This window comes from Phycodurus eques, chromosome 9 (assembly GCF_024500275.1).
Source record: "Phycodurus eques isolate BA_2022a chromosome 9, UOR_Pequ_1.1, whole genome shotgun sequence".
Classification (NCBI taxonomy): domain Eukaryota; kingdom Metazoa; phylum Chordata; class Actinopteri; order Syngnathiformes; family Syngnathidae; genus Phycodurus; species Phycodurus eques.
Genome location: NC_084533.1, coordinates 5,384,573 through 5,399,321, shown reverse-complemented (window position 1 = coordinate 5,399,321; position 14,749 = coordinate 5,384,573). Strand labels below are relative to the sequence as shown.

At 43.0% G+C, this 14,749-nt stretch overlaps 3 protein-coding genes across 4 annotated transcripts in view; 1 reads left to right on the top strand and 2 right to left on the bottom strand.

Annotated features, from left to right (window-relative positions):
• The window catches only part of pld7 (phospholipase D family, member 7), a 22,660-nt gene extending 17,989 nt beyond the window's left edge, over positions 1-4,671 (bottom strand). The window contains exons 1-3 of the mRNA XM_061685269.1: positions 4,315-4,671; positions 3,847-3,939; positions 1,461-2,351 (exon numbers count right to left, since the gene is read on the bottom strand). Coding sequence (XP_061541253.1) covers positions 1,461-2,351; positions 3,847-3,939; positions 4,315-4,581 — 1,251 coding nt within the window. The 5' untranslated portion in view covers positions 4,582-4,671. The remainder of the gene's footprint in view (positions 1-1,460; positions 2,352-3,846; positions 3,940-4,314) is intronic.
• gpr137 (G protein-coupled receptor 137) lies at positions 4,072-14,083 on the top strand. The gene is made up of 9 exons (XM_061685272.1): positions 4,072-4,509; positions 4,598-4,766; positions 7,280-7,732; positions 7,835-7,884; positions 7,955-8,195; positions 9,739-9,888; positions 10,031-10,156; positions 12,674-12,792; positions 12,874-14,083. The coding sequence occupies exons 3-9, from the start codon at positions 7,352-7,354 to the stop codon at positions 12,968-12,970; spliced, it is 1,164 nt and encodes a 387-aa protein (XP_061541256.1). The 5' UTR covers positions 4,072-4,509; positions 4,598-4,766; positions 7,280-7,351; the 3' UTR covers positions 12,971-14,083.
• The window catches only part of syvn1 (synovial apoptosis inhibitor 1, synoviolin), a 28,749-nt gene continuing 27,961 nt past the window's right edge, over positions 13,962-14,749 (bottom strand). For both annotated transcript variants that reach the window (XM_061685270.1, XM_061685271.1), the window contains one exon: positions 13,962-14,749. In XM_061685270.1, the coding sequence (XP_061541254.1) occupies positions 14,568-14,749 (182 nt within the window). In that variant the 3' untranslated portion in view covers positions 13,962-14,567.

Here is a 14,749-nt window from a genome sequence, read left to right as displayed (position 1 = left end):
TTATTTTGAATGCGCTTATCAAACACCAGCGCACCACGCTGCCCACCACCGGGTTGAAGTACATTTTCAACTTAGAGGAAACACCGCATTAGTTGGAACCTAGGGTTGCACAATTACATGGAATTTTACTCGTGATCGCGATTTTGGCTGCCACGATTAAATGAGCCTGATCGGCTGCAATTTTTTACATTTGAAATGCGGGCACTGCTGCATACGAAAAGTGCTTCAGTTGCAGCAGTGCCCACAACCTAGTCAGCCGGCCACTAGGTGGTGAACGTATGGTTAAGGCTTCATTAAGCGCCGAGAACGCACTCCAAGGCAAACTTCAACATAAAAGCCTAAAATGGCAATGATGTCCAGTTTAGTTATATATGAAGCTTTTATTTGGTTACGTTGGCGTGTCACGGTAGGGAGCGATTCACAATCGTTTTAACAGCTGCCTTCACTTCAACTTTTCGGCTGACCGCAATGATAAAACGCCGGGAGTAATCAGAGAGGGAAATCACAACTGTCGAGTTTTTTGCAGTTTGTGACCGAACTGTATTTGTTTCCATTAAATTGCAATTTATGATTCACACTTTGAATTGTATATTTATTCAGTTAGCCCTTGGTAAAGTAGAATTTCTTGGGGTATATTTATTTTTTATTATTATCTATCATTTATTCTTATTTGAAGATTCATTTTGCACCGAAAACTGTTACATGTTGTTTGTTGAAAAGTAGTGCAATAAAAATAACCTTTTTTCCCCCCAACATGAAGAATAATTGTGATTACAATATCGTGATTATTATTTTGGCCATAATTGTGTAGCCCTTTTGGAACTGTTTCCCGAAATTTTAATGGCATCATCTTGTGAATTTATGCCCCCCGTGACATCCTGCATGGCACTATCAAGTTAAGTGGGATGCTGTATAGTAGTAGTCTTCTATTAATTGTTTGCATGGGAGTTACTGTATGTGAGACACGACTGTTGAGAAATTATTGTAGTCGTCCTGTTCATAAAATGAGTTGTTACTCAATTACTATTTGTTTACAGACACCCCATGTAGTTCATTTTTACTAGGTTTCATTGTCTAAAATTGGTGTTTCAGACTTGTAAGTGAAGACGTCATGCACGGATTTTCTTGTGTGTGTGTGTGTTGAATGTAACTTGAAGTGAAGTGAGCTTTTGTACAGAAATGTTTGGCTTTCACAATACAGCTGATGTCAAAAAGGCAACTAACTCCTGCAGTCATTTGTGCACATCCTGTAGTTGCAACAGCAAATAAACAAGGTTTCTACAGTTACTGGTAATGGACAGGTTTAGTGGAAATTGAAACGGACTTTTCAAAACGACGGTAAACCTTTAACATGTAATCGGTCCGTGTCTAGACAGGAGTCAGGTTCTTTCCATGTTATGTGGAGTGGGAGTACTGATGAAAGGATGCAATGATTGGCAGGCATACACCTGTAAACTCACTTTTGTTGGCTGGGTCGATGGAGCTGTGGCAGGCTTCTCTGCTACCGCTGGACAGCCTGCTTCGTCATCAATTTCAGCTTCTTCCTTTACAACATCCTCACTGTCCATTTCGCTTGTTTGCGGCTCATTTCGGTCCTTGGCATCCCTGGAATCACCCATTGCCAGATCATCCTCGCTATCTATGTCTGATGAAGATCTCAAGTCCTTTGACTCAACTACATTTGCATCTTCGCTCTCCCATGGTGGTTTTTCGTCAACAATAGCCATTGTTTGGCTAACATCAGGCATGCAAGTGAGCTCTTTGAAAATTGTAAGAGGAATATTTCTTTTGGTTGCAATATAAGGCTTCTGGGGAGTTTCTTCCTGAGGCAAACTATGGCAGAGGGAGTCCATACACAGAAGGTGAGCAGTGGCAACGTCAATCTCTGTGTGTTGGATTTTGTTTTCCTCTGGTGAGAGACTCTCCTCTGCTCTAAGGGCAGGCCTGGGGCTTACCACCAGACTGGGCTGCACTCCCTCAGACAACACGTAGCCTTTGGGTGCAGCCCCTGCAGCCGCTTGGTCTGTGGTGCTCAGGATGATGAGGGCCTCAAGGCCAACTCTGGGGGAGCGGACTGATGGCTGGGAGTGTGCTTTGTCACGAGCGTCAGGAAACTTGGACTTTGATGCGTCAACACTTGCAGGTTTGTCAGCAGGCTGAAATCCAGTGACAGGAGGATCCTTTTTGGAGACAGGCAGCTCAACGCTCATAAGAGCAGGCCGCTTATGGAAAGTAGGGATGCGGGAGGCAGGCTTCGCACTTTTGCGGCTCATGTCGTCTCTTTCCTCGGGTTCTCTTCTTGGGGCCTTATCACCAAGACGGTCCAGCACAACGCTGCAGTGCTTTACTTCCTGAATAGGACATAACACTGCTTAGAATATGGGGTAAAGACAAGAACCCTGGGTGTTTCAAGTTAAAAACAACACTAGAAAATATTGATTACTATTACATCTAACTCCTAATCAAACAACTCGCGGACAAATTGATGCCATCTATTTAACAATGTTTTGTCAACTGTCTGTACTTGGGGGTCATCGGTCTACAACTGAGCAAAAACAAATCATACCAATGCGCCGCAGTCTGTCAGTCACTGTCTGCACACATTATGTTTACCATTTCCTTTCAGGTATCATTCGGACAGATGTGAGGCCATCAGTATTTGACAGCTTATGCATTGCAATTTTTATGGGCATATAATTCCCTTGCTCGTGTCTACCCAATTGACATTAGATCATTGTTTCAAAATTGCCGCTGGCAAGCAGTTTTTCTGTCCCTGACTTCATCCATCCATCCATCCATCCATTTTCTGAGCCGCTTATCCTCACAAGGGTCGCGAGGGAGTGCTGGAGACCATCCCAGCTATCATCGGGCAGGAGGCGGGGCACACCCCGAACCGGTTGCCAGCCAATCGCAGGGCACACATAAACAAACAACCATTCACACTCACACCCACGGGCAATTTAGACTCTTCAATTAACCTACCATGTATGTTTTTGGGATGTGGGAGAAAACCCACGCAGGCACAAGGAGAACATGCAAACTCCACACAGGCGGGGCCGGGGTTTGAACCCCGGTCTTCAGAACCGTGAGGCAGACGCTCTAACCAGTCCTCCACCGTGCCGCCCCCGCATAATCCATTTAAGAAAATAACACTTACACTGTCTAATACTCGGGCATGGGTAGCAAAAAGCAGCACCTGATGTGAAATAAAATTATCCATTAATACCAAAATTATTTCACCGGTGATATGGAAAATCTGCTTTTCTGACTGAGAATGTGAATTCGTCTCTCTGGGGCTCATCATTTTGGTTTGCAGGGTCACAAAAACACAACACAGCGACTCAATTCAGTTATCAAGTAAAAACTAGCTGACTTCAGTTTATCAAAAATCTAATCAAAGGGCTGCGTTGGGACTGAGCATCAACAAAAGCTTGATTTTGTCTTAATGTAAGGTTATCGCAATGTGTGCACCACACTGCTCCCAAGAGGTCAACCGTTTTTTTTTTGTTTTTTTTAATGGCTACTGTTTTGATACTGTATATTATTAACTTACTTGTTATTTATTTATTTTCCTGTTGTCCTTTGAAGTTATATTTAAAGTTGAGTTTTGGTAGTGGAGTAAGGTGCTATATTTCGAAATCAATAACTAATCATGTTTATTAATCATTATGTCAATAACAATCAAAAGAATCTTCTTTTTTCCCCCCCCCCATAATCACCCAGCCCTAGGATAGACTGAAAGATCAGTACTGTACATTGACACATAGGCGGCTAGATGTATAGACACATAGAGAGTTAAGTGGCTAGAGGGCGATGATAGACGCGCATTCAGTGTGTTCCAGATACCGTGTCATCGGTCTCCCCCACGGATTCCTCGTCACTGTGCAGTCTCTCCATCTCTCGGCTGTGCACAGTGTCGGAGTCCGACCCTTCTGACTCCTGTGCAACGGCAACCAAAAAAAAAAAAGGCAGTTGGGCCAATAGAATGAACACAGTGTAGGTGAATCGCGTGCCAACAAAGCGATGAGTCATCTCGGCCACGTGAAAAACGTGCTCGGAATGAAAAGACCTACCATGACGCAGTCGCTTGCGAGCTTGAACGCTTCACAGTCAGCAATGCGAAGCTCGCAAATGCTTCTACCAACATCAACCGGTGGTTTCGGAGCACCCTGATGCCTCCTCGCCTCGCCCCTCCCCCCGGTTAGCGACGCTACCGTTGGCGTGAGCGAGGAACTACGTGGCTCGCTGTCAAGTTTGGTTCTCTCGGCGGCGCAGGAGGGAAAAGGAAGGAAGCGGAAAAGTTGAGTTACTCACAGTGGACGTGGGCCTCTCCGGCAGGCGGGGGGACTTCCTCTTCACTGTCGCTGTCATTTCTGCTGCCTCACTCTCCTCCTGCTCCTCCTCGTCGTCGTCGTCTCCATCATTGCGGTGCATTGATTTTCTGGGCCGCAAAACCATCGGCATTGTTGAACCCTTGACCTTGAAGATGAAAGCGTGAATGCAAACTAAGTAATACACTACATTGGCTATCTGCTCGTTTTGGCGCCCGATAAATACTGCGGATTCGCTCAGTTTTAACATGCACTTTCTTTCGTAGGGTGAGTAAACAACAAACTGAAGTAACCGCGATTTCCTCCTATCGCTGATTGGTGGTTGGAAACAAAAACGGAGGCTACGCCTATTAAAGATGACGCACACGACGTAACGCGGAAGTAACGACGCGAACGTCGTCTGCTGAAGACACCGAAGCTTCGCCGTCAAATAAGGTGTGTATTTCTTACACTCCAGTCGTCATTTTATACGTTATACTCAAAAACATGTGACGGAGAGACATTATGAAATTGAGTCTCTTCGCGTTGTTGCGTTTAAAAGGGAACGCCAATGGCGTTTAGCTTAGTCCCTTGAAAGTTAGCATGTTGTTTATTATGGGTCGAACATCCGACCTGGTTGTCACGGCTGTCAATATTGTGTAGACGCCTCAACGTTGTACGAGTCTCAAGGTCCTCGTACCACTCCAGAAAAGTGATTTGAAGTACAGTTATAGTTCCATGATGTTAACCGGCTTAGTGATAGCGGTGTATTTAATTATGAACCCGTAAAGGACGACCAAGATGATCACATTCCCAAAAGCGGCTGTAACGTTATCTATAATAATGTGTCTCCTTGAAACAAGCTAACCTTTTTTTTTTTTTTAACCATTTACAGACCCTGAACAAGATAATAAAAAAAACTATAAATGCCATTTTAAATTTCATATCCATCAAAGCAAAGGTAATGTTAAGATTTCAATTTGGAGTTACTTAATCGCCTGCACATCTATATACAGTTAGCCTTGTTGGCTATATGAGTTTTAATGTGGGAGCAATTAGTCACATGGTCAATTGGGCTCTTATTCTTAGCAGAAAAAGAACCCTTACTGTGTAATCTCAGCTCATACATTTGGCAACGCACCAAATTACTTGAGGATTAAACGAACATGAAGGGAAAGACAAGCCACAGTTAATTTTATGAAATAAATTCAGAAATACCAACCTTAGCCTGCTGAATAGCTAATGCATGCACTCAAACCAATATCAACAAGAACAAATCCAAGAGCAACATTTAGCTTGATTTTCTACAACTAGAGAACTTTATTTAAAAACATCACTACATTGAATTCTGGGTTCCCATAATACATTTCGTTGACAACTTTGCCATGACTGTTAGTGTGAAGAATGCAGGAAATTGCCTGTTCACAGCGTGTCCTTTTGAGCTGTTGATCATCATATGATGTATATATATGATGTATATATGTATGTATATACATATATACATAAATATATTGTCACGATCGGATAGAGGCTGGAACCAAGAGCAGGTGGAGACAGAAAGGTTGTGATGAACAGTTTATTGAAAGGGGAATGGTCCTTGAGGTGCACTGGCGGGTGTTGGAGGCAGGGACGTGCGGCAGGCGGTGACAAGGACCGGCAGCAGGCTTGACGGTGTGGTGGCAGGAGTCCACTTGACGAGGAGCACGGAGGGAACGCTGATGACAAGGAGAAACACAGTGGTCAGAGAGATGGCAAGAAATTAGGTTGCTTACTTGAGACAGGTGACCTGTGGTACCGCTGGAGAAGCTGCAATACTCTGGCAAGGTTTTCCAGGATCAGGCAGGCTTAAATGCAGGTGGTAACGAGGGCTGATTCCTGACAGGTGCGCGGCCGAGGAAGGTGCTGGAAAGAAAGCGCCACCCAGGCTCCAACAATAGAACTGCAGGGCAGCTCATGACATATATATGTCTATATACATCCATCCATCCATTTTCTGAACCGCTTATCCTCACTAGGGTCGCGGCCTATCCCAGCTATCTTCGGGCGAGAGGTGGGGTACACGCTGAACTGGTCGCGAGCCAATTGCGGGGCACATAGAAACAAACAACCATTCGCACTTACATTCACACCTACGAGCAATTTAGAGTCTTCAATCAACCTACCGTGCATGCTATTGGGACGTGCCGCCTATATGTGTGTTTATAATGTGTATATATATGTATGGGTGTGTATGTATGTATACACACACACGGGGACAGTGCATCACTGGTTAGCACATCTGCCTCACAGTTCTGAGGACTGGGGTTAAAATCCCGGACCCGCCTGTGTGGAGTCAGCATGGTAAGCATTAAGAGACCCCAAAAAATTATTTTATTCATTACATATATTTTTAAATTAATCAGCCGATGAATCTGTTATCTGGCGGCACGGTGGACGACTGGTTAGCACACCTGCCTGTGTGGAGTTTGCATGTTCTCCCCGTGCCTGTGTGGATTTTCTCCAGGTACTCTGGTTTCCGCCCACATCCCAAGAATATGCGTGGTATGTTGATTGAAGACTCTAAATTGGCCGTAGGTGTGAATGTGAGTGTGAATGGTTTTTTTGTTTATATGTGCCCTGCGATTGGCTGGCAACCGGTTCAGGGTGTACCCTGCCTCCTGCCCGCAGTTAAATGGGATAGGCTCCAGCATACCCGGGACCCTAGTGACGATAAGCGGTTTAGGAAATGGATAGATGGATTAATCGGTTATCAGAATTTTATTCTGCCAAATATCGGAATCAGCATCGGCCTAAAAAAATCCATATCAATTGGGTCCTTTTTGACACAATGGAAAAAATAAGTCAAATCACTTGCATAACTAATATTTAACATTTAATTTCTGCTCATTTCATGCAGTCATTTTCTGCTTGGACTTTGAGTTTTCTGTTGTGAACCGTCCGACTTAATGAGTCCACCTGTCTGCCATCAGGTAACCAATGTTAAATTCTAGTTGAGAGCGAAGGGTCGTCATCATGGACCTTTAAGAGCGTTCGCGACCGCCATGGAAGCTCCAGTCGCAGCCGGCCCTCCTCCCAACTCTTCCACGCTGCCCGCCCCTCTGCCCCTGCGTCCGGCTCTGGCCCCTTCAGTCCAGCTCGGCTTCACCGCCCTTTACACCACGCTGTACGGCGGTCTCTTCCTGGTTGTGTACGCCCAGCTCTGGCTTCTTTATCTCTACAAACACAAACGATGGAGCTATCAGAGCATCTTTCTCTTCCTCTGCCTGCTTTGGGCCGCCCTACGCACCACCTTGTTTTCATTTTACTTTCGGAACGCACTGGAGGCCAACCACCTCCCTGTGGTGGTCTACTGGCTGCTCTACTGCTTCCCTGTCTGCTTGCAGTTTTTTACTCTGGGCCTTATCAACTTGTACTTCACTCAGGTGAGACTTGAGTGGGATTTCCCACTTTTAGAATAGATGCTGGATTAAAGTGATTTTTCGCAACATGATAAACATGATTGTCTCATTTTTCTGGTATTACAGGTGCTACTTAAAGCCAGAGAGACTTACAGCTCAGATGTGGAAAAACTGCTGTGAGTAAAAGTTGTAAAGGTGAACTAAACCCAAATATAAATATACAATCCATAATTCATTTTGGCTCAGGTGCACTGCCCGCTGCATGTACGGGGCGCTGAACGCTATCTTTTTCTGCGTCAACGTGGCCTGCGCGGCTCTCGGAGGCCGCGGTGATAGCGCAGAGCCGGGGGAGCGGACCTGGACCCTGGTCCTGGTCCGAGTGCTCGTCAACGACTTGTTGTTCATCCTGGACGCGGTGTTGCTCGCCGCCTTGCTGCTGCTTCTGACGCGGCACTCTCACTCCACCGGCCCTTACCTGACCAGCAAGGTGAGTCCATTTTTTTCTTTTTCTTTTTTTATTATTGTTGTTTTCATTTAACACACAATGAAAAGACAAAGGAAAATGTGGAGATACAAGTTTTGTATGGTGACAGTGATCTCAATTCACCTCACTTCGCACCAGGCAGTTTGGCAAATAGTGAAAAATTCTTAAAAAAAAAGAAGCTCCCAGTTGAAGTTTACTGTCAAACTTAGCATACAATGAAGACAATCACACCTCGTGTATTTAAAACAACCACATAACTTTGCCTTATACAAAATTCGGCTTGCCTAATGCTAACAAACAATGCAAAATGCCATAGACTGTAATTAATAGTAGTGGTGTCTTGGTGTTCACCGGATATTCGAACACAAATGGTGCATCAACACGTTTAAATAAGCATACAACACTACTCACTGGCATGTATTATCCCCTGCGAAAAACGGCTAATATTACTTGGCCTGACCGATACAGATTTTTTGAGGCCGATTCTGATATTTGGCAGAATAAAGTTCCGATAACCGGTTATTCGGCTGTTTATTTTTCAAAATATATAATGAATAAAATCTTTTTGGTCGCTTATCTCTTATAAGCATGAATATATTCATTACAGCCTAAATAAAAATTTGACTGTTTTACAACAATCGGTCCTTCAGTGTTTAACTTAACAACATGGAGAAAACATGGCCCTTTTTTTGCAGATTTTGTATTTTTGTTTTATGTTGTCTTATGTTTTAATGTGTGGGGAAAAAATCTGGAAAAGTCTGCAAAAAGCTAATGTCGGCCGATTAAATCCGTCGGGCCTTAAATAATATTACAGCTTACTAATTCTAAATTGGCGGCACGGTGGCCGACTGGTTAGAGCGTCAGCCTCACAGTTCTGAGGTGCGGGGTTCAATCCCCGTCCCCGCCTGTGTGGAGTTTGCATGTTCCCCCCGTGCCTGCGTGGGTTTTCTCCGGGCACTCCGGTTTCCTCCCACATCCCAAAAACATGCATTAATTGGAGTCTCTAAATTGCCCGTAGGCATGACTGTGAGTGCGAATGGTTGGTTGTTTCTATGTCCCCCTGCGATTGGCTGGCAACCAGTTCAGGGTGTACCCCGCCTCCTGCCCGATGACAGCTGGGATAGGCTCCAGCACGCCCGCGACCCTAGTGAGGAGAAGCGGCTCAGAAAATGGATGGATGGACAATTCTCAATTGTTGTGAAACTCTTCTTCGCTTGTGTCCGCATGAATGTATTACACTGCCCCTTGGTGGCCGAGTCACAGACACCAGAAGGATTTACAATGAATTCATCATGATGCACAAACTCTCAGATTCTTTACATTTGAATTAATTATGTTATATTTTTGTAAATTGCCATTGTTGGTTCTGCGATTTGTATACTGAATTCCGATTCCCATTTTTCTTAATATCGTTGGTTTGTCAATGCAATGCTTTGTATTTTGCCGATAAGTGAGTGACTTTTTAACACAATGTCATGAAAGCACACACAGTGATTGCAAGGGAAATTAATTTTTTTCGTCGGGGTCGGGGGGGTGATCGTTACAGGGGACCACAGTGTGTCGCACAGGAGTGCTCGGCGCCACAGTCATCTTGCTGTTTGCCAGCCGAGCTTGCTACAACCTGAGCGCCCTGGTTCTGTCTCAGAACCACCATGTTGAGTCTTTTGACTTTGACTGGTATAACGTCTCTGACCAGGTACTTGTTCCATGGTTTGGACTGAATTTTCCATTTGCCACAAGTTTCTTATGTTTTGGTTCGTCAGAGCTCATTTACAAGTTTTCTGTGCGCTGAAACAAAAAACTTGCACAAAACCTCTTTGCATGTGTTTTGTTTACAGGCTGACCTACGTAATGAATTAGGTGACAGGGGCTATCTGGCCTTTGGCGCCATCCTCTTCATATGGGAGCTACTACCAACCAGTCTGCTCATCCTCATCTTCAGAGTTCGCCGGCCTACTCAAGAGGTAGTTAAGAGTAGCTGGCTCATAAACTCAACTGCGTTCTCGAGGGAAAAGACCATTTTCAATTTGATATCGTAGAAATAATGTTTTCAATGGTCAAAAAGTTGACATGAAACCTTTTGTCAACTGTACTGGCAGTATTTTGAAGGGAAAATAAATGCATTTTTTTTTGGGGGGGGGGGGGTAAGAATATGTTGAATGTGCCCCCACTAGTCCAAACACAATATTCTGCTTAATATTTCGTTCGTGGGAAAATAATTCAACAGAGTAATTCCTCAATTTTCATTCATCTATGGGGGCCGCCTATGGGCTAAAATATGTACCACCAGGAATTGAATTAGAATTTACGAACTGAATTTGAAAAACATAATTTGAATTTGTATTAACCGAAGTCCAATAAACTTGAAAGTGAATGTAAGAATTTTTTGTCCGCAATGAAAATTCAAATTACATATTTTCACATTCAGTTTGATCATTTCATATCCAGTTAGACAAATTCAATTTCAAATGAGCTGTGGCAGACATCCGGGAACTGTAAGGAATAGCAATCAATGGCGATACACATATCTCGTCTTCGGCCAGTCAGCGCCTTCGTTTCTTATCACGTGACAGGGATTCTCCGGGAAGTCAAATCTTCTAACCGGAGACAGTATTTGAACCCTTATGCCACCTTTCCTTATCCCTTGTGGAATGTATCATGCGGTCAGAAAGAGATAAAAAGGTGCTTCCTTTCGAACGTAGCAAAGGACATATCAAACCGGCGTGATTAAGTCATCTTTCCGGTTCTTTTCCAACATAACGTCACCCAGGCATTGAACTCCATGCTTTAGCTTTACTGACACCTAGGGGTAGAAACCGCGCAGAGCACATCTTGATACAGACAGCACTGTTTCAAATGAATTTAGGGGGTTTACATGAATGAATTGGAGCATCCCTTGTCCATTTTCTTTTAGACATTAGCAGGAGATAAGCAGCTTGGATTTGCACAAAAAAATCATGCTTTGACCTCTGGTTCCATTTGGTGGTTTAGGGGTGTAAGTACACACCAAACACACCCCAATGCTTGGATTCATTCAGTATTTATAGGAAAAGCATTATAACACATCAGGTTCACAGTGTATTGAAAAATGTGATTTATAATGGGAATTAATAGTGTCATAGAATGGAATAATAGTGTCTCATCAATGTTTATCTCCTATTTCTAATAACTTGGAAAACGCACCATTTCTTTTTTAAGTTGAACTTGTTCATAACTGTGAGGCCAAATTTCAGCCCTGTTACCTTTGACTTTAACTGGTTTGTCTTTGGTAGAGTACATCAAAGTCCACAAATGTCCCCAAAAAATGGACAACGGCTGCGTAAGGGCTGGACTCCAATTCATTCATGTAAAGCCCTAAATTCATTTGAAACACTGCTGTCTGTATCGAGATGTGCTGTGTGCTGTTTCTATCTCTAGATGTTAGGAAAGCCTAAGGCATGGAGTTCAATGCCTGGGTGACGTTACGTAAGACGACTTAGTCACGTCGGTGTGATAGGCCCTTTCCTATGTTCGAAAGGAAGCACCTTTTTTTTTTTTTTTTTTTTTTTTTTTTTTTTTTTTTAAAATCTCTTTCTGACCGTATGATGCATTCCACAAAGGTTAATGGAAAGTGGTATAAAGGTTAAAATACTGTTGCCGGTTAGAAGCTTTGACTTCCCGGAGAAGCCCTATGCCACGTGATAAGAAACGGAGGCGCTGATTGGCCAAAGACGAGATCGGTGTATCTCCGATCGATTGCTCTTCCTCACAGTTCCCGGATGTTTGTCACCGCTAATTTGAAACAGAATTTGTCGAACTGAATCTGAAATGATCAAACTGAATGTCAAAATATTTAATTAGAATTTTCATCACGGATACAAAATTCGTATTCACTTTCAGGTTTATTGGACTTCAGTTAATTCAAATTCAAATTGCTGGTGGCACATATTTCAGCCCACAGCCGCCATGTTTGGCAATATCACACTCTGCTGTTAACTGAATTTAACGTAACAACTGCTTGTGCTCCTGCGCTTGCATTGCAAACATGCGTGACCAAACCCGGAAAACAGGATAAAAAGGCTCCCCGAGTCTGCTGCGATAGCTATCAGAACTACGGGTTGATAAGGCAGACATCCAACACGTAAATACTACTGTATGTACAGTAATACACTTTATAAAACCAGTGTATGTTTTTGACAATTGAGTTTTCTAAGTTAAAACTGTTTTCTTTTTTGGGGGGGGCTGGAATGGATTTAGTGTTTAAATTCATTTCAATAAGGAAAATGTATTTGATCCACATATGAATAAATTGAATGATGAACTTAGACAACGAATGGCATACTGTACTGTGTTTCTTTTACTCTAGATTTTATTTCCCGAAAATTATACTTGAATTCTGAATTGTATGAACACAAAGGTGCATGACTCAGTAGGTTCAACTGTATTTTACTATATGCTTTCCTACCAATTTTCTGCAAAGTAACGTGAAGTGCTCCTGGCAGGTCAGCAACTTGACCGTCAACAACAGGGTCCTATCTCGTCCTTATTTCTTCGATGACCCTCAAGGCAGCGATGAGGAAGTAGCCGCTCCGTGGACTTCGACCTACCAGCCTCACTCAAGGTTTGCTGACTGACTGCACCCATAGAGCCGGCACATCACGTGTTCATTTAATTTAACCTTAATGTCCTTCCTTTTTGCCAGCTGGTACGGATCAGAGACCACGCCTCTCCTGTTTGCTACCAACCCCCCAGACCAGAATCACCAGCACCACTCTTTCTACTCCACCCCCCAAAACTGACGGCTGAACGTGGTCGTGGGTCATGGCGTTCATCTCAAGGCAAAAAAACAAAACAAAAAACAGCTTGCTAGCCAGTAGAACCTCAGTCTATGTATTATTAGTGTATTTTTGCACTGAAAACCTCAGGAATTGTCACCAAACATTTAATACGCACCTTCTAGTGTTTTTACCTTTAAGATATATTGTTGTCGTCTCGCAAAGGGAAGCGACTTGTCATTGGGAAGACGTAGATTGCCAAACATTGAGACAGACAAGGTTAAATTTGGGTTTAACTGCATTTTGTCACTTTTTTAAAGAGGACAATCTACTATTAAAGTGGTTAAACACTGTGAATGAGCTCTTACAATTCCTTGAAAACATTAACATTCAAATACATTCCTTTTTAATAGAATGTATTTAAGAGTGGGATAGCCTGTCATAACAGAATGGAAATGCATCCACCAGTGGAAGATTTTCATTGTTACTGCACTCTTCCATCCCACAGTAATATTTATTTTGTGATTTCCCTGTATTTTGATGACATTTGTAACTTAATTGTATTTACAGTTTGGCTGAGAATTATAGACCGTACTTTTACATGCAGCTTTGACTTTATCACATTTACTGTTAAAAAAAAGATTGTCCAGCCTGTTGCCAAGAGCATGTCTGAACTTTAAGCTACATGAAAAAGGAGTTCTATTCTTGAGTGCTGATTAATCTGAACAACTAGTAGTAATTCTATGAAAATGCAATTTTTTCATCACTTCATAGATACTTGACAAGCAACCCCCCCCCCCCAATCCCTTATATTTAAATTGCAAATTAGTATATTTGCTTTTCACTTTTTCTAAGCTTCTGATTTCAAACTATGCTAAAAATGTGAAATGCAGGGCCAATTGTGTAAAATGTATATCCATTTTTTGTACAGCTTTATGCATTTTTGTTTTTCGTTCATAAAGTCCCTCTGAGGGATACTACAACTATGATGTGTTCCAAATGCCATAACAGTAAACGCTTTCATTCTCATTTTATTGATAAACTTCCTAGAATTAGTTTTAAACACAGCCTGAAAGAAAATGTTGCAGTTTTTCCTTTATGTACAGATCACCTTAATAAAACTCTATACAGTATGTACACATTCAAATCTGTTACAGCACCTGCAACGTTGGGGGGAAAAGAAAGAAGAAAAAATAAACAGGACACAGAGTCCTGATTTGTAAAGGAGAAAATGTTGATCAACTTATTTTTTTTTTTTTTTTTTTTTTAAGATCTTGTAAGTGCAGTGTAACAAGCCTTCTACTGAAGCCAGCTGATTAAAGGAAAAAAAAAAAACATGCAGGCACTGGGCTCACTGACAGCCAAATACTAATCGAAACCCCCATTTAAGTTCCTTTCAACTTAAGTGCCTGCAGTCCTCTCATTCCACTATTTATTGTTGAGTGAAACAGAAGGGGGGAAAACATGCTAGAATTCAGACACAGGAGTGAAAAAGAGCCCCTGGTTTAACCTCCCGCAGTTTTGAGTCCGACTCAAATTGGATCCTGTAGAAGGTGAGCGCAGCACGACCAACAGATCATCGATGTTCTGTTGGTCCACAACCATTTGCCGCCATGTCGGCTCAATCGTCTGCAGGCGGAAGAGGTGCCGTTTCGAGCTTCCGAAGCCGCCGGCGCCTCAACTCTGCAGCGTTTGGCTCGCCAACCTCGTCCTCCGATCCTTCATCAGTCTTGTCTCTTCTCTCGCTATCCCAAGTGGTGGATGTGGGAGTCGAGTCGTCCATTTGGACTGGAGCGCTGCTCA